Genomic DNA, 21,623 nt, shown 5'->3' with positions numbered 1-21,623 from the left:
TTTCTATATTTAACTATTTAATAATTAAATTTATAATTCAATTCTCAATAAAAAAATATATTTTAATCGTGTTAAGAAATACTCAATAAAGAAGAATAGATTAAAGTGGATTAAAATTCTATCCGAATGCATATTTTAAGTAATAAACTTTTTTTTTATTTAATTAGATTAAATTGGATTCAACTGAATTCAATTGGAATGAAAAATTGCATTTCCTATTTTGAATTTTGAATTGAGAAGTATGCACGAGGCATAGGAAAACTGATATTATTTTTAGAAACATAAAAATATGCTTCAGCCTATTCGTGTAAATGAATAAAAATGCATCCGGATTGAAGAGAATTCATTTGCGAAAGTGTACTTTTAAAAATCCGAAATTCATTTCAAACCATATTAATCTATTCTGATTTTCTGAGTATGTACATCTGTTTTCTCATTATGTCGATATCTTTACATATATACAATATAAAACTAACAACTTTTTAAATCTTAAAATAATTATAAAAATTATCTTAAAGATTGCATTTCTTAAATTAAAATAAGAAGATTCATTTACACATGTTAATATCTTCATATAATATTTAATTTAATTAATGATGATGTCCAGTTGTAATCAAAGCAGGTAAAAATATTCCTATTACTAAGAATAATATTTCTTTAACTTTAAGTCCGGTTGCAGAAAGTGTTATACCCTCGACGCTTGGCACATGCGAATAATTACTGCTTCTTGTCATCAATTCTGGTAAAACATGTACAGTGGCTACATAAAGGAATGTTCCAGCACTAAACAACATAGCCAAACCGGTTGCATTGACATTGTTCAATGTTTCTTTTCCTTCCTAAAGTAACACAAAAGTTATAATTAAAATTTATGATTACAAAATTAATCTTTGAGAAGAAGTGATAACGAAAGAAATTAATAATTAAAGAACATAAAAACTATATATATTAAATTGAAATTCTTAAAATACATCGCACACTATTAAGGTAAATTTTTATGAGCCGCTTAAACCGACCATTTCAGCGACAAAAAGAATTACATGGTTAAAAATTGATAAATATCAAGTGTCAATTTTGAGCAGTTCACAAAAATATACCTTCGAAATGTAGAAAGATTTCAACAAATGATATTTATTTGACCTTGAGCACAAGTAAATTCACAACCTCCAATAATTTCATGTATTCTAAAAATAAAATAGAATAAATCCTAATACGAAAATGTCGAGGCTACAATAGTTTTTAAGTATAATTGATTAAAGATAATATCCCATACAGAATTTGCAGTAATATCGCTGCAATAACGCTGCAATATTGCAACATTGTTGCTGCAATTTTTGTGCTGTAGAGGATAGAATAAAGTCTGCGCACGCTCAGGCCAATAGTTATACGCGCATTGATCTGATATTAATGAGTGATTACAGTTAATATTGATTATTGTTATATTCACATTGTTCATTTTATGATTATTCATAGCATTAGCAATTAGATATTATTAGAGTTAGATCTAACAGTTAAATACTTAAAAACAAGGCCTTTTGTAATTTTTACATAAAAGATAATTATAAAACTTAGATAATTATGCAGAATAGGGCCTTTTCCGAATTTTAACATTTTTGTGCAATGTTGATAATAATCTTTATTATTTATGATTCAAATAGTGATAAAAAATGGGGGGAGGTCAAAAAATATATAATCTCTATTCTGTATAATTACTAAAATTAATAAAACTTAATTTATTTTTTCTTATTTTTTATATCGTGAGTTGAGTGAAATTATAACAAACTAAAAAAATAAAATTAAATCATCTATATTTTTTAAACAATATTTTTTAAATTTTTATTAAAATCTTGATATATTAAACTTATACAATTTTAATTCTCTCAGGATTTGAAAACTTGGGAACACTGTGAAAAAGGAAAATAATAATTAAACAATTTTCATAAATCTTTCCTTTAGAATTGAAAACAAATATTAATTTTCTGAAAAAAGTATTAGATATAATAATTTTCTGAAATAATATAGATGAAATAATATAGATTAGTAAAATAATAAATAAAATATTTAAGTTTTTGTTAAAACACGCAATAAATAATTTGCTTATAATATAGAATTTATTAATCTTATCAATATTATTATCTTCAATATTATCTGATACGAAAATACGTGATAAATATGTGACTATATACATATAATCAGCTATCTTACATACATAAAAAAAGAAAATGTAGAGCACATATTTATATTGTTTAATCTAATATTGATTTAATCTAATATTTTTGTATTAAAAAAGTTAAAATTGATAATGGAAACAGAAATCTTTGTATGTACAGTATGTATGCATTCGATAAATATACAGTTTAGATCTAAATTAAATTTCACTGCTATTATTACTTTTGAAATATAGTGTAAGGGAGATTATTCTTATAATTTGCTTCCCCTCTTCCCGCAAAAATTAAGAGATAGCACTGATTTAAAAAATATAATAAATTAAAGTTTTGACTCAAGGTTTGTTTTTCTATTCCTAATCACGAGGATTGCACTAGAACTGAACTGAATTGAAGTGTAATCCAGAACTGATGAATCTAAGCATGCAGGTAAAGAATAAAAAACGTATTGATGATGTCCCATATTGTTTACATGGAAGTATTAGATTCGTGTGAAAATGAATGCAATTTCATTAAAAAAAATTCTTATTTAAAGATAATGATGAAAATGTTTTTCACGTAGGCTTGTTCTTATTTACATATATTTATTATTCTATTCTCATAAATTCTCGGATAATTATTTAGAAGACGCCCTTCAATTTTAATAAAATTATATTCATTTATCGCATTTTTGTATGAAACGAAAGAATAAGTAAAACGTCATGTTTAGTCCCGCAAACCAAGATATTAAGTGTTAAAGTTACCGATGTTGAAGTTACCTCAAAGAGTTCGGAGATACAGTGATTTCAAAATTTTGGAAATGCGCCAACAGGGGAAGTCAGCCATTTTTAAAGAACATTGAAACTAACTTTGAACATTGGACTAACGACATTCGAAAGAGAATCGTTGTACTCGTTTGTACCTCTCCTTTCGCCGTTGGTATTTCCGAATCCATTAAAGTACAAACGAAAGTAGGAAAGGTACGAACGGGTACAAACGATTCTCTTTCGAATGGCATAAATAAAATTAAAAAATCCTGAAATTGCACTGGCCATTTATTTTTCATTTTTTGTTTAATTGTTTGAGGTATAAACAAGTACAAATAAAGTACAAACGGCCTACGGTATTATTGGGAGTACAAATTAGTTCGGTCCGTTTCCCTAAAGATTGCTCCAGTTGTTATGAATGGTGACAGCTGATTTTGGCGGTTTCAGAGAGATTAAATATCTGCTAATGATATTCAGTTTATGTCGCTTTGAGTTTCATACAAAAACCTTGATTTTTACTGTGTTTGAAATGTCGAATTTTGTGTTAACCAAGCAACATTTGCGGAAGGTTTTGATTTTCTGTTTTAAGAAGAAAAGTGCGGCTGAAGCCCATCGAATGCTTATTGAAGTTTATGGTGACACTGCTCCAACTGATAAATCATGTAGGGAATGGTTTCGATGTTTCAAGGATGGAGATATCAACATTGAAGACAAGCTTCGTTCTGGAGCCAAAAAAATTCGAAGACAAAGAATTAGAGGCATTACTCGAAAAAGATCAGAGTCAAACGCAAGAGGAGCTTGCATTGGGGGTAACTCAACAAGCCGTTTTTGTACGATTGCGAGTCATGGGAATGATTCAAAAACATGGAAATTGCCTTATGAACTGAAACCGAGAGACGTTGAAAGGCAATTTTTCACTTGCGAACAGCTGATTCAAAGACAACAGAGAAAAGGTTTTTTGCATCGGATTATGACTGGAGATGAGAAGTGGATATTCTACGACAACCCCAAGAAGAAAAAATGCTACGCTAAGCCCGGTCAATCATTGCCATCGACCTCAACATCAACACCACAGTCGAACATTCATGATTCGAAGATCATGCTCTGTGAGACCAAAAGAGTCTTGTTTACTATGAGCTGCTGAAACCTGGCGATTCCATTACGGGCGATCAGAAACGGCTACAATTGATTCGTTTGTGCATTGCGAGAAAAACGGCCGGAATACGAGCAAAGACATGATACAGTTATTCTTCTTCATGACAACGCTCGGTCTCATGTCGCTAAAGTCGTAAAAAAATATTTGAAAACGCTCAAATAGGATGTTTTACCGCACCCGCCGTATTCTCCGGACATTGCTCCTTCTGATTACTAATTGTTCCGAAGGATGCAGTAAGTCACCAGTTCACTTCTTTTGCAAAAATCGAAAATTGGTTCCAAAATTGGATCGCCTCCAAACACGAGTCATTTTTTCGAGATGGAATTCGAAAATTGCCTGAGAGATGGGAAAAAGTAGTAGGCAGCGACAATACTTTAATTGATCTGTTCATTCATTTTTTTTAAAATAATTTTTGAACACAAAAAAACGGACCGAACTAATTTGTACTCCCAATAGAAAGATATTTTTTTCATGTTGCTTTATCGGTAATATGAGAAGATATCTTTTAGCCCGGATATTATCCTCATATGGGCAACAGTGCTCTGACATCGAACGCTGTTTGATGAAAAGTCAATTGTAGAAGTAAAATTTATCTCCATCACCCGTTTTCCATCGATCAGCGTTTGGTGCCAAAGCGCTGTTGTATAAGGAATGAGAATCCGGGCTTAATTGACTTTTCGCTTTGCCGAAGAGATATCCATAGAAAGATGCCTTTTTTAAGTTGTCTTTTCGACGAAATAAAATTCATTTTACGAACATCTTTTCGTCTCGTCAAAAAAGCAACCTAAAAACGATATCTTTTCGTAATTTTTTTTTAGACATCTTTTCGTTTTGTCGAACAACTTAAAAGGATATCTTTTGTGACTGGGAGAATTTACAAAAAATCCATTGAGTTGAGCCATCAAATCTATTCTTTTTAGCTAAAATTCTTACACGGTTCAACTTTTTTCCTTTTTTCTCTACATTGGAAAGAAAAAGAGAAAAAATGAACTGTCAGAAAAGTTCAGCTAAAAAGAATAGGTCTATAGTTTAATACCCATGTATCTGGCGAATATTTAAAATTGATTTTTTTCAAAACAAAGCTTCATAATAAAAATATTTTATTCTACATTTTAGATTATTTAATATGGAACTTATTATTATTATTTTTAATATGGAATCATTTCCTTTCCGATTGTATCAATAATCAATTTACGAATATTCTATTTTTATAATATTAAAAATTTAAGGGGATGCTAAAGTCATCTGTATTACCGGCAAAATCATAACCATATAATTTTTGTATAAAAATTACTTTTTTCCTCTCTTACTGATTTGAAAATCCTTTTCCAGGATTAAAATATACGTATTAATACTCTGTGAGATTTATGCTGGAGTCTATGCTGAGAACAAAAAATTTCGAAATTGAGATTTTTACTTTCTTTATATTTCTTAATCCAATATGGAATGTTGTCATGATGACAATATTTGCTTCTTATAAAAGCTGTACAATCTGTACTTACAAAATAGTAGTCCACAGATTAGTAGTGTGTATGAAGAAACAGCGTGGAGTTCTTAGATTTAGATGTCTAATTAAAACGTAATTGTTAAACAAAAATTTCTTATTTTATTCTTATTTTAAGTCATCCATCAAATAATGTCTTGAGATGCTAGTACGGCCCCCTAATTGGCTTATGATATCTTAAGACTGTACTTAAGACAACCTTAAATAAGAATTGACTATGAATATCAGGCAGATATTAGATATAGTCATGTGTCAATGACAAATCAATCATCTATGTGTAAGTGCTATTTACAATACAACTAATCTTTAGGATCCTCTTAAAATATAATAATTTAAAACCCCTGAAATATATAGTGAAATTTAGTAAAAACGAAATAAAAAGTTTTAGTAACGGTAGCAGTAATAGTTCAATTCAGTAACACTATAATAAAACACTATAATATGCAGCAAATATGCATAAAATATACGAAACTACTTAATGTTTTTATACAGAGAGCAAGATTATTTAAACACACTTATTATCTAATTAATTATTATTATAGTATTTATTATCTAATTAATAACATATATTTATCATAACTGTATTAAGAAAAGCATTAAAAAAATATTCTCAAAAATGTTTTTCTTATCATTAATGAAACTCAAAATATGTTTGATTTTTCAACAAAAATTAAACACAGTACAATTATAAATATTAAAAATCGTTCATTTCCATCTTTTCAATTTTTTCATCCATATTTTCAATTTTTACTTGCAAAACTAAACTTGCTTAAAAGAAAAAAACATAACACAATAGAAAAACAAAATTTCTCAAAACAAAAATTTATTATAAAAGAAAAATCATATCATGTAATAAAGGTTTTATTCTTATGAAAACTGCATATATTTAAATTAAGTTTAAATAGGAATAATTTTTTCATTAATCTTGTTTAAAATATCAATATTGTTATCTTACTATCATAAACAAAATCCTATAATTTTACAATCTATATTAACAGAATCATAACTTTATCTAAAAATTGATTTTAGACTTTGTTTACTAATAAAAAATAAGCCAGAAAAAATGAACTAATGCTTTTTCAGTAATTGTTCAATTTATCATATTTTGAATATTATTTTCAATGTATAAAAAACATATAAAGAGTTTGAAAATCTATAGGAATGTTTGTATTACTCACCTTTCCAATTCCAAAATATGTCACAAGTGTAAGACATGGTGCCGCAAGAGAAAAAATTAATAAATGTCTGCTTATCCTCTTTTTATCTACACCTTCATGAAGAAGAAATGATACAAGTCCAAATGCAGCTGGTGCCTGAAAGAAAAATTTTAATTTTTTAATAACAAATGACAAAATAACATAATTACATATTAATATAATACTACATTTTCTAAGTTCTTATTAACTGTCAATTGTTATAAGATTGTATGATTAAAAATTTTACTTTATGCAACATTATTGCCAAAAAAACTATCATTTCAACATCAGCTTGAGATGTAGTAGCAGCAGCTCCTAATGCAACTCCATCAACTGCTGCATGTACTACAAGACCTAAAGTTGCTGTAACACTTTTTTGTCTTCCATCACTTTTTTTTGCTGAACATTGATCAATCAAAAGCATAAATACAAAACCAAGCACTAAACTAATTCCAATTAAAGAATGTAAATCACCTGTAAAAACGGAATTATTTAAAAATATAAAAATTTAAATATACAAAATACAATTATATAAACTAATTTAAAAAAATATTAATAATAAATATAATAAATTACCATGTAATTGTTTTTCATTAGTAATTTCGCCAGTAAATAAAGCTCTTATACCTTCAGGTATAATCACTGCTAATGCAGTTCCAACAAGAAGACCTGCTCCTAATACTGATACTAATTGTAATTTATCCTATAGAAAAATAAATATGAAATTAAATACTATATAATCATATAGCATATTTGATAAATTTAGGAATCTAATATGTAGAACGATTTATTACAAAACGATTTATTATAAAAAATTATTTTACTTCAGATAAACTCATTACTAATGGTAATGATCCAGCCAAACAAGAGCCAACCAGCATAACAAGAATAAGTATCCATAACATTGCTCCTTTTTCCATTATTTTTTCTTAATAGCGAAAAGAACTATTAATTCCCAATATTACATTATTAATTAATTAAACACATGTGTAAAGCAACAAGAATGGTTAACTGCATGTTAAACATAAATCATAAACATTCTCTTCAACTGATCTATTCCACTTATATATCATACGTATATATGTAACAGTTTTATAGTAAATAAAAATATACATATAAAACAACATCAATGATTTCTTCTATTTTAACTGCTGTTTCCAAATAGAAAATTCCATAATTTCAATGATTGATACACGTGAGCATTATTAAACCATGATATATAATTATTAGAAAAGAAACATGCATGGTAGAAAGATTAGGATGCTATCCAATTGCAATATCCCTAGACACTTTCGTGCAAACGGCACAAGTTACGTTCCAATTGCCTGTTAGGCTGCATTTTCATGCTGATGCTCGATGCTCATTCAACATCAGGTCACGTGATCAAAATTGCTTGGTATTCGTCAATTTTGATCACGTGACCTATTTTAACGCTGAAAATGAACGTCGAGCATTAGCATGAAAGAGCAATTTTAGGATGAAATCACACAGTGCGGAATAGGATAGGACTGCGAAATAGAAAATGCGTCATTAAGACAACCACTCAGCATTATTCTGCATCTGATGTTGTGGAATAGCGAGTGCATTGTTAATAAACTGTCGTATTTTGAGAGTTTAAAATAATTTGATGCTGATTGATATGATGGAATTGCGTAATATTGAAATGAATGAAGCAAAACGACAAAATTTGAGTATATGAATATAGTTACCAAGATCAAAAAAACAATGATGCATATACGTGCGATTTCAGTGTACCCTTTTCCGCACTTTTCCATCATGAAAAATAAAATATAATTTTTTAAATTGTAAAAACAATTATCATTGTTGTATTTAATGTTTTATAATTAATATTTATAATCTCATAACAACATTTTTTTTAATTGCTTTAACACATTTACTATCATTTTTCCGTATTGTATGAACATAGCACACAAAATGGGCGTGATGGAAAAGTGTGGAAATACCACTGATTGGTTGCTTCAATGACGCATTATATATCCCGCAGTCTTATTAGCTTGCATTGATTGCGCTTCTACAAGTTCCACTTCTCTATAAGACATAAGAAACTAAATTCCTGCGGAAATCATATATACATACAAGGACATTGCCCCGACTTCATTTTGTGTACCCATTTTGATTTTGATTTATATTTTTACCTTTCTATAAATCTATATATACTATATATCTGTATATATGACATTCATATTCTGACCATGTTGATCTCCGTATTTATCTGGAGACTTAATTAGTTACCTTCAGGATTATATTGAAATTCCACTATCACTTTATTCTTGTTATTTACCAAATGTTAAACAAAGATGACAAAATACCCGGAGAATACCCAAACGGGAATCCAAATACGTCTCAGCATGTTGATTAACCATGCGTTTGTAAGAGACAGTTTTCTCCATTTAAATCAACTTAACGAGAGTAGTTTTTAATGTACATACATATGTACATATGCATGTGTGCATATACATATGTACGTGCATATACATATGTACATGCACAAATGCAGGCACTGGCGGAATCCGCAAAAGAAATAAATTTGCGCAACAGAAAAACGGCGGAATCGATGGAATGAAGCCATGACCGTTCATGGTGTTCAGCCAATTTCGCATCATGAGACCGCATCATTAGGGTGTCATTACATGAAGTACGAAAATGCAGAAACGCGAAAGACAAAATTAACTAAACTTTACTAGATTTCTATGTTTCCGCGTGTTTTGTTCCGCCTGTTTTGATCTCCTAATATTACATAGAACACAATTTCTGCGGAAAAGCGGAAAAGATATAGTGATGTCTTGGCGGACCTATTTTGGCCGACGATGATCGCGAGACAAAAAGGACCCGCGAAGAGGAGGGATAGAGCCTTGGCTCCGATATAGTAGATAAATTCGTCTAAGATAGATTCGCGATTATTACTCGGCCGCTTTTCGGTTCGTTTTTAGGAGCTCTGTCAGAGGCGCTCTTATGTAAAGGTTATGTGATATAACTACGAGAGAGTCATTCTCACCAATGCGAATGTTGTCATCCCTTAGAGCTTTTTAGGAGAACCGGGAAGGGAATGGTGAAGAAGAAAGAGAAGCGATAGTTCAATTTAACAATTTTTATTTTTATTCCCATTGTTTCATTGAATGCTCGCAACGCGAGGCTTCCCGGTTACTTGATTGGGCTTGTAAGGATCCTGACCAAGAGCCTTGATGTATCTGGCGAAGAAAAGCAGGAGATCTTGAGGTATTGGTTCCGCAACTGGCTTGGCGTGATGCAAGGTACCCGGAGGAGCCGCGAGTGGGGGCTCGAGGGAGACTGGCCCGATATTGAGTATTACATCAATATCCTAGAGTCGAAATTCCAAAAATTGATGCAGTGCTTTTAGCCGCCGTAATTAGTGCTTCCATCCTCCACGTCTCGACCTTGGTACTTACGGTGGCGATAAACAAAATGACTGGACACCCGAGAGATAGTGTTAGCAAATTAATGATATAATTGGGTTGATAATTGGCGTAGAATGAAATAAAGCCTGTGGGGAAAAAAGGGGGGAAGAGGGAGGTAGTATAGAAAACAAACCCGAGTAAGGCGCGCCAAAGAGAAGTGAGGAGAGCTAGGCAGCTGAATGCAGACGCCCAAGTCTGCTAGTTAAGAAGATGCCCTGGAACGACTCTGAGATAAAGGCGCGTCAAGGCAGGAAAAAGAGAGGCGAAGGGCATCCTGTCTTCTGAAATCACCCTACTTTGAGAAGTTCTTTAGATACGTGTCGAGTCGTGAATCTGTTCACGAGAGGATTCTGCACTTGACAGCACGACAATCGTTCTTTTCGCGATAGGATAGGACTCTAGATAAATATTAACTTGATTGTTAAATACAATAACAAGGTTTATTTTTTTTTGTTAATTGTTTATTATTACAAAAAAAACGCAAGATCCCTTCGGAGTCTGAAAGACAGAATTGATTTATCAAATAGAGATTACAAATATAAATAAATCGCATGAAACAAGAATTACAAATATGGAACAGTGAATACAAGTTACAGTTACGAAGTTATAATGAGATTATAAGTATGAGGCGTTATAAATTCCACGAAATTATAAATATAGTAAGGCGTAAGTAGCGCAATTTTTATAAATACGGAACTGTAGTGAGAATTCTAAATCCCACGCCGGGACTTAGCCGCTGGTTTAGCGAGAAAAATTTCTAAGTGTCTAAGTTTCGAAACGTGTCGTGCTTATCATGCTATCAGGGAAATAAGCTAATCCTAACAGCACAAACATTGATTGTAACAGCAAATGTCGATTATAAATTGACTTTGCTAAATCAGGTCTTTAGAGTCTGTAAGTCGACTTCTAATATCAATTTTAGGACGTCTACACTCACAAAACTTAAATGGAATCATTTCGTCTTTGTTGTTTAATTACAATTAAACAAGAATGAATGCTGTTCATGAACATTGTCGACATGAATCGGATCACAGCCTAGAATAGTGACTTAAAGTCTGCTTACAGTCGTCTTTAAAGTGAGATTGTATGATTTAGAGATATCTCCAAGTCGTCTAAAGTCGACTTACAGACGTCCATTTTTCAGACGTCTCGACTCACAGTTGACTTAAAGTCGACTTTGTGCTGTTAGAGAAGTATAATAAACCGAATGAAGAAAGTCGTCCAAGAAACCTGTTGGAAATAAGAAGTGAGAATCCGAAATGCTGTCAATATCGGTTTATATACTGAAAAAGGATAACGTTTCGTGGTAAGAGGGGTAATTTCGAGCATCTAGAATATTCTACAGATTTTCATTTGTCTATTATTTGTTAAATATTAACGATATCGTTATTCTATGGACACGAGGTGAATCCTCGTGCTTAATTTTGTCGTTTGATGTCTTTATAACAATCGAAATGCACCTGCAACTGTTTGCTGTAGAGTTTTTGTTTTTATATATGCGTTTCACGCATTCGCTCGATATGTTGAATTATTCGTGAGGCTTCGAGCTATTCCGTGCTCTATTTTGGTAGTTAATGATTTTAATTAATGAGATTTAATTAATGAGAAGCCGCTGTTTTTACATTTTCACTCAGTTTCAACAATCAGTTTGTGGAAATCCTGCGTGTATTTTACGGAATGTTTTGTGCCGCAACTGCGGCATATGAATTAATAATTTCTAATTCCCCGTTTCGTTTTTCCGTTCAAATTGTATTGCATGTAGTATTAGGAGATTAAAACAGGTGGAACAGAATACACGGAAACGCAGAAAGTAAAGTTTAATTAACTTCGTCTTCTCCGTATCAGCATTTCCGCACTTCATAATACTGGAAGTACAAATTAGTTCGGTCCGTTTCCCTACAGATTGCTCCAGCTGTTGTGAATGGTTCACAGTGAATGGTTCACAGTAAAAAAAAAATTTGGAAACGCTCAAATGGGATGTTTTACCGTACCCGCCGTATTCTCCGGACATTGCTCCTTCTGATTACTGGTTGTTCCGAAGAATGCAACACGGAGAATTTGGCAAGTCATCGGTTCACTTTTTTCACAGAAATCAAAAATTGGCTCGCCTCCAAAGACGAGTCATTTTTTCTAGATGGAATTCGAAAATTGCCTGAGAGATGGGAAAAAGTAGTAGGCAGCGATGGACAATACTTTAATTGATCTGTTCATTCATTTTGTTTTGAAATAAATGCACAAAAAAACGGACCGAACTAATTTGTACTCCCAATAGTTTAAGGTAAACTTTTACGAGTTGCTCAAACCGGTTGTTTCAGGATTCGTTTGTACAGTGCAGAACATAACAATTTTATCGAAAATAACAAAATACAGTATTAAAAAGTTGATAAAAAATTCTGAAAAAATTTTTAGAGTTTTATGAAAAGAAAATAAATTTTTGTCTCTTGCAGTTTTTCTGTAAAGTTGATAGTATTTGAATAAAAAATAAATGTCGATAAGTCGGGCCGCTACTAGCAGATCCAGCAAATTAATGCACCGAACCTTGATGTTTTTCAAAGGAACTCTAATATAAAAACATTTGTATTTCGTATGAAGAGTTTTGAAATATAATTGAAGTACAAATTTTGAAGTACAATTGAAGTATAATTGTGAGTCGTTCTGTTAATTAATTATTTATTTTTTGACACAATGTACTCCGGAAAAATAAGCCGGTGGCAAATTAAACAAAGTATTTATATGGTATCATTTATATTTTGTATGAAGAATTGTGAAGTACAGTAATTGAAAAGTTTGTGAATCATCGAAATAATTTTAATTAAACATTAAAGATTGCATAATTGACCGAAATATAGATTTCGATGCCACTATTCTGAAAGTACTATCAGGATTGTTTGAGATACTATAAACGTAAGTATCCGCCATTTTTACTCCTTTTCCCACTTCTTGCTCTATTCCCACTCCGCCACTGAGCTGAGAAGGTTATGGTCGTTACGATTGTTATAGGTTATATTTTCTAAGCTATTGGAAATCTTGTAGTTAAATATCTATTTATGTGTTTTCACACTTCGAAATTTTATCATAAGATTAAGAGATGAAAAGAAGAATATAAAAAAACTGAAATATTATATATTAACGAAGGCAAAAAAATTTACAAAAAGCCTTGTTGCGGTTGCGATAAACTAATAGATTTCATCAATAGATCAGAAAAAGGCTTTCGATTATTTAAATTTCCTGGGGATAATATTCGTCGACATCTTGCTGTATTGCTGTAAAATAAATACATGACTTGTGGATAAACTTATCACTATACTTCCTTGTAGATGAGAAATTTCAATCCTTTTCTTCAAATTGACATACATATTTGGCACCTTATCTAAAAATAATCTGAACGCCAGACACTCTTCAGATTCTGCACTAATATTACGATATTCAACTGATTTTGAGAGCAAAAATGGAATGAAAGTTACTACAAAATTTCAAACAGCAAATACAAATCATAATCTGTAATGATCATAATCCGTCACAGTGATGGAATGGGGACAAAGCAAGGAATGGGAAAAATGGTGGATGCGAATACTTATGTTTCTAATGCTCTAGACTGACAGACGCAATCGGTAATCTAGTATTTCGATATTCCTGGTTCTTTTTCAATCATAACAAAATTAACGAGTGTCTTTGACAGTTTTCGATGACATTATGTCTCGAATCTATTATTTTTTTAACAGTATATTCAGTATAAAACTGTATAAAACTTAGTATAAAACTTATTTAAAAAATTATATATTTTTGCAATTGTGCGAAATACTGCATGTATTTACTAACTGTGGGACATTCTAGAGAACAGTAAAAACACGAGACTAGATAGCGAGAACATCAAGTATTATATTTTGGCGATTGTCCATTGTTGTCTATACAGCGATCTAGCGGACGTGACTTTAAAGCATGGCTGACGAACGAGGGCGATAATAAAAGAACTGACGGTAATTCAAGTCAAATTTTTATTAATTTCTATATAGTAATAATTTCTATATAGTATAAAGCTAATTTGCTTAAAAAAAAAAACTGTTGATACGCTGAATTTAATATATTATATGTAAATATGACAAGTAATACATAAAAGATAAATTGTATTACAGAACGATCCGAAGTTCAAAGAAAACACGAACTGGTTCCAGATGTTAACTGGTTCTAGTACTAGTTAACTAGTTTATGTACTTTTAGATTAAATCAATTGCAAGCTATTGACAACAGCTATATGATAAATCAGTGAAGCTATAATTGTGGATCTTGAGAACGATGATATGTGGTTACCAAATTCTACTTCTATTAATTTTATTCTAAAAGGCTCTTTTGGATGGAGAGGCATTGATTGTTATCACTATGAAGTAAAATTTGTTCTTTTATTAACATGCTAAAAGTGTCAAATATAAGATATAACTGAAAACAAGATATATCATTTTCGAAATAATTTACTCAATCATTGCTTTCAGTGCAATTTTATGTAGAAAGAAAAGTGAATTCTTTCTCTTTCTCTCTTTTATTATTGGTCTGTGACTCAAGCGAATCTAACCAATCGATAATTTCATTCAATTTGATTTCAATAAAAGAAAAAACGAGCTACATTGAGCATTATGATATGATGATGGCGATGATTAAGATGGATTATTTATTGATCAATTTTATTTTTGTATTGTTATATCGTTCTCTCATGGACGTATTGCGCCACAATTACTGGTAAGCTATTTATTGAGTTATTTTTTACAATTATCTCAAACATTGTTTTAAACACGTTTTTGAAAAGTAAACGCAATACTTTTCTTTTATAAGCATTAGTTTCATATAACTTACATAATCTTTATTTTTTAGAATATAATAATTACATTTATTTATTATGCCCTAAGCAGAACATTCAGTTTAACAAAGATCACAAAGAAATAAAAGATTATCAAAGAAAAGTGTAGTTTGTTAGAATTATTATTCTAAAATTTTTTAAACAAAAAATCCACTTAAATTACAACACTTATTAATAAAACATAATTTTATTAAATGTTGTATCAAAAAGATTTGAAAATGCTAAGAGAAAATAAATTAACTGTTGATGTTGCAGTGGTTATTCTTATAGAATTACTTCTATCGAATAGTATTATTTTCGGATTACTTTGACAATGATGAATTATTTAATTACTCAAAGTATCCAGTTTGGAAGCAAATGAGTAAAAGATGTCAAAATGTTTGAAGTGCTTATAACTGATGGGTTAATATTAAATATGATAGATGAGAAATATTTTCTCTCGCAAGACAAAAATGGGTTTGAACTTACTAGATCCATCAATAATAAATATTACAATTTCCAGTCGATAATAATAATGAATCAATGAATTTTAATAATTTTTCATTTTTTCTACTTGTCACTTCGTTTGATTTAATATTAAGTGCAAATGAATGGGGGCAAATTAAATTACTTCAATCAGAGATAAAATCAAAAAAATATTATCATTAAGATATGGACTAACGTCATTGTTGATGCATTTTATGAACAACATAATCTACCTTGTGCATATTTTTGTTAGAGACGTATAAATACATCTTTTCAAAGCAAATATTACATCAAGATCATCGGTAGCTGTAAAAGTAAAACGTGATAATATTTTCAAAGGCGTTGTTGATACTGAACCGTCAACTAGCATTGATAAGCTTTGTATACGTGTGGAAACATGGGAATCAAATCCAATTTTGCAGCGTCCTTTAAGTGGAGTAATGAAAACAAATAGGCAAAGCAGTAGAAGGATGTTCAAATTTGCGAAATAGATTAGTACGAAAAAAATTGCACCTTGGAAAGGTTGATGCACCAATAATATCTTCGTGGAATGTACTCCGACAAGCGAAAAAGCAATTGATGACGAATTAGGTTCCAAAAAACTGAAAGACGAAGATGTAATTCAAGCAATTTATCATTTAAATTTCGAAAAGCTTTACAAAAGTTCTATTGCTGTAATAAGTTATTTGCCATTTAAAGTGTGTTATGGCACTACTGAACAAATCACTGTTAATGAACAATATCATAATATGTACAAAAATGCTTCGTCTGTTAGCATTGATGCAACTGGCATTATTGTAAGGAAATTGAAAAGATCATTAGAAATAAAATCAGTTCACATTTTCTTATCTATGTGATTGCCATACATTTTGACAATGTATCTTTATCAGTATATCAATTATTAACAGAATCATAAGAAACTGAAACACTGGTTGAGATTATGGTTAGATATGATTAAGTTTCGTAAGCCATTCCAAGTGGTCGTCGATTATTCCAGAGCAATGTTATTGGTTTTGTTCGAAAGCTTTCAATGACATTAATATAAAAAAATATATTGAAATTTGTTTCAATGCTACCTCAACTGGAGAATATGTTTCACGAAAGTGGATTTCAACATAAGGATTGATGTTGCACATATAATTCACATGGTTAGTCAATGGTCTGCTTTGAAAAATCGTTCTTTGCTTTCTGTACGTGACTTTTACATTCGATGCATCGCTTTGATGATAGATTGTCAAAATTACAAGAATTGAAATATTGTCGATTACGTGTATTGTTGCTCTTTAGCATTACCAAGATTCAGTCATAAGTGTAAAATTAATAAATCAATGAGTAAAAACAGTTGAACAAGAGAAAAATTGGAGTCATTAATGAAAGAACGTCCTACGATATAGACAATTATTTGCAAATTAGATTTTAATAATGATCAGTTAAATGACGACGTTTACGAAATAAGCGATGACAATATTAAACTCAACGAATTTTTTGAAAATATAAGAATTGCAGCCCAATCATCAATTCAAGAGGGTAAAATTTGCAACTTTTTTCATTTACCCAAAATAATAGATCGATTGTTAAAAATCGGAAAAGGACTTCCAATTTTGGACAACAGTGTGTATTCGTTTTTATACGTCATCCAATCACAAATTGTAAAAGAATCTTCCGAGATATTAAAAATGATTTAAAATCTATTTACTTCGACAAAGAATCGACAACTTTATCAAATTTCATATTCGATTTAATAGGAGGTACACGAAGTTTTTCATCCAAAATACAAAAATTTTGTTGTAAATGGAGAAGCATTGCCAAGTTGGAAGCCAAAAGATTTTGTCAACATACTACTAAGATTTTGTCAACATACTACTAAAAGATTTTTGTCAATATGCTATTGTTCGATCAATAGCAAGAATAAGTTTAATTAAAACTCTTGATGATCTTGATGTACAAAATTTTAACATGGAACATTCTTCTAAATTTAATGATTCAAATTTGTTATCCAAAGAAAACTAGCGTAGAAAAGCAGACTCTTTATTTTTATTGAATGGAAATGAAGAAAGAAAGGATTATATTTCGAACGACAGAATCAGATAATAAAAATTTCGAACACTCAATTAAAGATATAGATAATGTCGATATCTCTATTGTTTCGAGTTGTGACAAAGATAATTTATCGCATTCAGCATTAGTAAATTTAGGATCAGATAATTTTGAAAATCAGATTTCTTGTACAAAAATTATTAAAACTGAAGAAGTTGATTCGAAAAATTATTATTCCTAAATCATTGCTACTTGTGAAAAATAAAAATAAAAATGAATTGCCTATAGAACAACAGAAAACTATTCAATTAAAATTAAATAAATATTTTGAACACAACCATCTCATTCAAAATTCTTTTGCGCTCCTGAAGTAAATTAAATAATTAGTCCAAGAATATAAGCGCTATTTATTGAAAAATGCTTCCTTTTGACTTACAAAATTGATGGTAAAATATATATAATAATAAAAATATTACATAACATAATATATGTTATGTAATATTTTTACTAGTATCTTGGATATTTTTCCTTTGCCAAAACTTCTGATAATCCATTCTTCGAATGTGTTTTTAAATTCATAAATAATGGCCCATGTCATGCAATTTATAAGGAGAGATTTATGTTGTTGAAACCTTCATATAAACATGTGAAAGTACTACAAAAACTGAGCATCGCGAAATTATCTTTTCTTATGATGCTATAGACAGTTCGGCTGAAGTTTGAATAAAATTGTTAATGCCAAGTTTTCATTAAATCGAAGAATAAGTGTGGCAAGCATGATATAGAGCACTCAACTTTAATCATAACATAATTTTAGAAAAAGGCTTTTGTGCTTTACAGAAAGCATTGAACTTTCATGAAATCATTTACAATAAACGATATTAATGTGGTAGCTGCTCCATTCTAATCACCGAAACGAACTGCCACATTTTTATAGACTTGATAGAATTTTTATAGAATTAGATGTTAGACCTAAGATGCTTTCAAAACTTGTTCAAAAGAATTGCCAACAATGCTAATGCTAACAATATAGGTAAAATTGTTTTACACTTAAAAAAATTATATTTTTTATACAACATATATATATATATATTGGGAGTACAAACTAGTTCGGTCCGTTTCCCTAAAGATAGCTCTAGCTGTTGTGAATGGTTTATAGTGACAGCTGATTTTGGCGGTTTCAGAAAGGTTAAACATCTGCTAATGATATTCAGTTTATGTCGCTTTGAGTTTTATACAAAAACCTTGATTTTTACTGTGTTTGAAATGTCGAATTTTGTGTTAACCAAGCAACATTTGCGGTAGGTTTTGATTTTCTGTTTTAAGAAGAAAAGTACGACTGAAGCCCATCGAATGCTTGTCGAAGTTTATGATGACACTGCTCAACTGATAAATCATGTAGGAAATGGTTTCGACGTTTCAAGGATGGAGATTTCAATGTTGAAGACAAGCCTTGCTCTGCACAGCCAAAAAAACTCGAAGACAAAGAATTAGAGGCATTACTCGAAGAAGATCAGAGTCAAACGCAAGAGGAGCTTGCAGAATCATTGGGGGTAACTCAATAAACGTTTCTGTACGATTGAAAGCCATGGGAATGATTCAAAAACAAAGAAATTGCCTTATGAACTGAAACCGAGAGACGTTAAAAGGCGATTTTTCACTTGCGAACAGCTGATTCAAAGACAATAGAGAAAAGATTTTTTGCATCGGACTGGAAAAGAGAAGTGGATATTCTACGACAATCCTAAGAAGAAAAAATACTATGCTAAGCTCGGTCAATTGTTGCCATCGACCTCAACATCAACATCACGGCCGAACATTTATGGTTCAAAGATCATGTTCTGTATGTGGTGAGACCAAAAGGATCTTGTTTACTATAAGTTGCTGAAATCTGGCGATTCCATTACGGGCGATCGGTATCGGCTACAATTGATTCTTTTGAGTCGTGCATTGCGAGAAAAAATGGCCGGAATATGAGCAAAGACATGATAAAGTTATTCTTCTTCATAACAACGCTCAGCCTCATGTTGCTAAAGTCGTAAAAAAATATTTGAAAACGCTCAAATGGGATGTTTTACCGCACCCGTCGTATTCTCCAGACATTGCTCCTTCTGATTACTGGTTGTTTCGAAGGATGCAGCAAGTCACCGGTTCACTTCTTTCGGAGAAATCGAAAATTGATTTCAAAATTGGATCACCTCCAAAGACGAGTCATTTTTTCGAGATGGAATTCAAAAATTGCTTGAGAGATGGGAAAAAGTAGTAGGCAGCGATGGACAATATTTTAATTGATCTGTTCATTTATTTTGTTTTGAAAGAAATGCACAAAAAAACGGACCGAACTAATTTGTACTCCCAATACATATATATTGTGCAACTTGGTTAGAAGGCGTATGAATGAGTGCATGCGAATGTGTCTTAGCAATTCATAAGCGAGTTCAACGAAATAGGATCAGCGAGAAGCTTAATTGTGAACTAATTAGTTTAGAAGCGGGAGAAGTTTATTAGAAGTGGAAGATAAGCAAGCAATTGGAGGAGAGGCTTTTGATGCGTGCGTTAGAAAATATTGAGCGATACATCGAGGTGAGAAAGAATAGATTAGGGCGCGGAATAACAGCGTAAAAATGATGAAAAGAAGGAGAGATGGCAAGCGTAGATAAGATAGGAAAAGGCAAAGTAGACAAAAAGCAGTGTTTATTAACAGAGATATTTAAATCAAAAATAGATTCGAAAAAAGTGACATTTGACATGATAAAGGAGAAAATATATAATGGAAAGAGTAAAGATAGAAGTAAATGAAGAGATTAGGAAGAATTGTATAGAGGTGAGGAAAGAAATGAGAGAGGAAAGAATGGCTTTTATGGAAAATATAAGGGAGGAAAGAAAAATAGTCATGGAAAGTTTGAAAATCAAAGAAAGATTTTGGGAAGAGAGGATTAGGAGGATAGAAGAGAAAATAATAGAAAGAGAAAATAAGGTAAAGGAGTGGATAGAGAAGGCGAAGAAAAAATTTAGAGACGGATGGGAGGAATATAGTAGATGAGAAATAAAAGAGATAAAAGATAAGCTAGATGAGATGGAGAGGAGGAGAACAGGACATACATCAGGAGAGGGAGAGGAAGAGAAGGAATGTGTATAATAAGGATGGGAGTATCTACAGTAGGATTGCGAGTACATGTAGCAGAAGGTGATCAGAAAGGAGCATGGACAAGTGAAAGAGAGATAGCAATGCGGAAATGGTGGCAGATAAAGAATGAGAGAAAATGCAAATATTGCTATTAAGGGGATTAATTGGAAAGAAGATAAAGATATAGAAAAAGACAAAGAATGTTCAGAAAATTATAAAGAAGAAAATAAGGATAGACGTAGAAATACTCAGCTGGAGGATGAGCGAAACAATAGTAATCATTAAAGTGACAAAATGAAGAGGAAGGTGATGAAAAACAAGAATAAATTAAGAAGAAGGAAAATGTTTTTCGAAAATGATTTAAGTTTTGAGGAAAGGAAGACGCAGACTCGGATAAAAAAAAAGAATGAAAGCACAGGAAAATAAGAGGGAAATATAAAAATAGGATAGGAGGGTAAAAATGGGAGGATGAAAATAAGGGCGATATGGAAAACTTGGGCAGAATAGAGAAGGGAAGAAGAAAAAAGAGAAAAGGAAAATAACAATAGGAAATATGAGGATGAGAGAGAGGAAAGAAAGGGATAAGTTAAGAGAAGCGGTAGGAGAGAAACAAAATTTATTTTGAGCCAAGAAGGAAATGTGGAAAATTTAGGGGAATGCGGAAGGAAAAGAATTAAGGGAGATATACGGGGAAAAGAGAATTCGAAGGCAAATAAAAGGGGAGGAAATATTATGTTTTGGAACATTACGGGTATAAATAATAAGGATAAAGATTTTTGGAAATATGTAGGCAAGTTTGATTTCGTAAGCCTATGTGAAACATGGCTGGAAGAAAATGAGTGGAAAAAAGTTGAGAGAAGGTTATCTAATTCACATAAATGGGAATGTATATATGCACATAGAGAAAAGAAAAGAGGCTAGGAAGATTTATAGTAGGCATA

General features: G+C 31.1%; 1 protein-coding gene and 1 pseudogene across 2 annotated transcripts; one reads left to right on the top strand and one right to left on the bottom strand.

Annotated features, from left to right (window-relative positions):
- Positions 1-561: 561 nt before the first annotated feature.
- Positions 562-7,997, bottom strand: LOC108692302 (zinc transporter ZIP9). Of its 2 annotated transcripts, none has more exons than XM_018200490.1 (5): positions 7,592-7,997; positions 7,344-7,470; positions 7,015-7,241; positions 6,750-6,884; positions 562-839 (listed from the first exon to the last, which is right to left on the bottom strand). In XM_018200490.1, exons 1-5 carry the CDS (start codon positions 7,685-7,687, stop codon positions 591-593), a joined length of 834 nt encoding a protein of 277 aa, XP_018055979.1. In that variant the 5' UTR covers positions 7,688-7,997; the 3' UTR covers positions 562-590. The 2 variants fall into 2 exon arrangements, with proteins under 2 accessions (XP_018055979.1, XP_018055980.1); XM_018200491.1 differs by having other exon boundaries at positions 7,015-7,166.
- Positions 7,998-16,267: 8,270 nt separating this feature from the next.
- On the top strand, positions 16,268-17,385 carry LOC108692289 (annotated as a pseudogene).
- Positions 17,386-21,623: the final 4,238 nt, after the last annotated feature.

Source organism: Atta colombica, unplaced genomic scaffold, assembly GCF_001594045.1.
Source record: "Atta colombica isolate Treedump-2 unplaced genomic scaffold, Acol1.0 scaffold69, whole genome shotgun sequence".
NCBI lineage: Eukaryota > Metazoa > Arthropoda > Insecta > Hymenoptera > Formicidae > Atta > Atta colombica.
The sequence above is the reverse complement of the archived record's forward strand: the minus strand, read 5'-3'. Positions and strand labels throughout refer to the sequence as shown.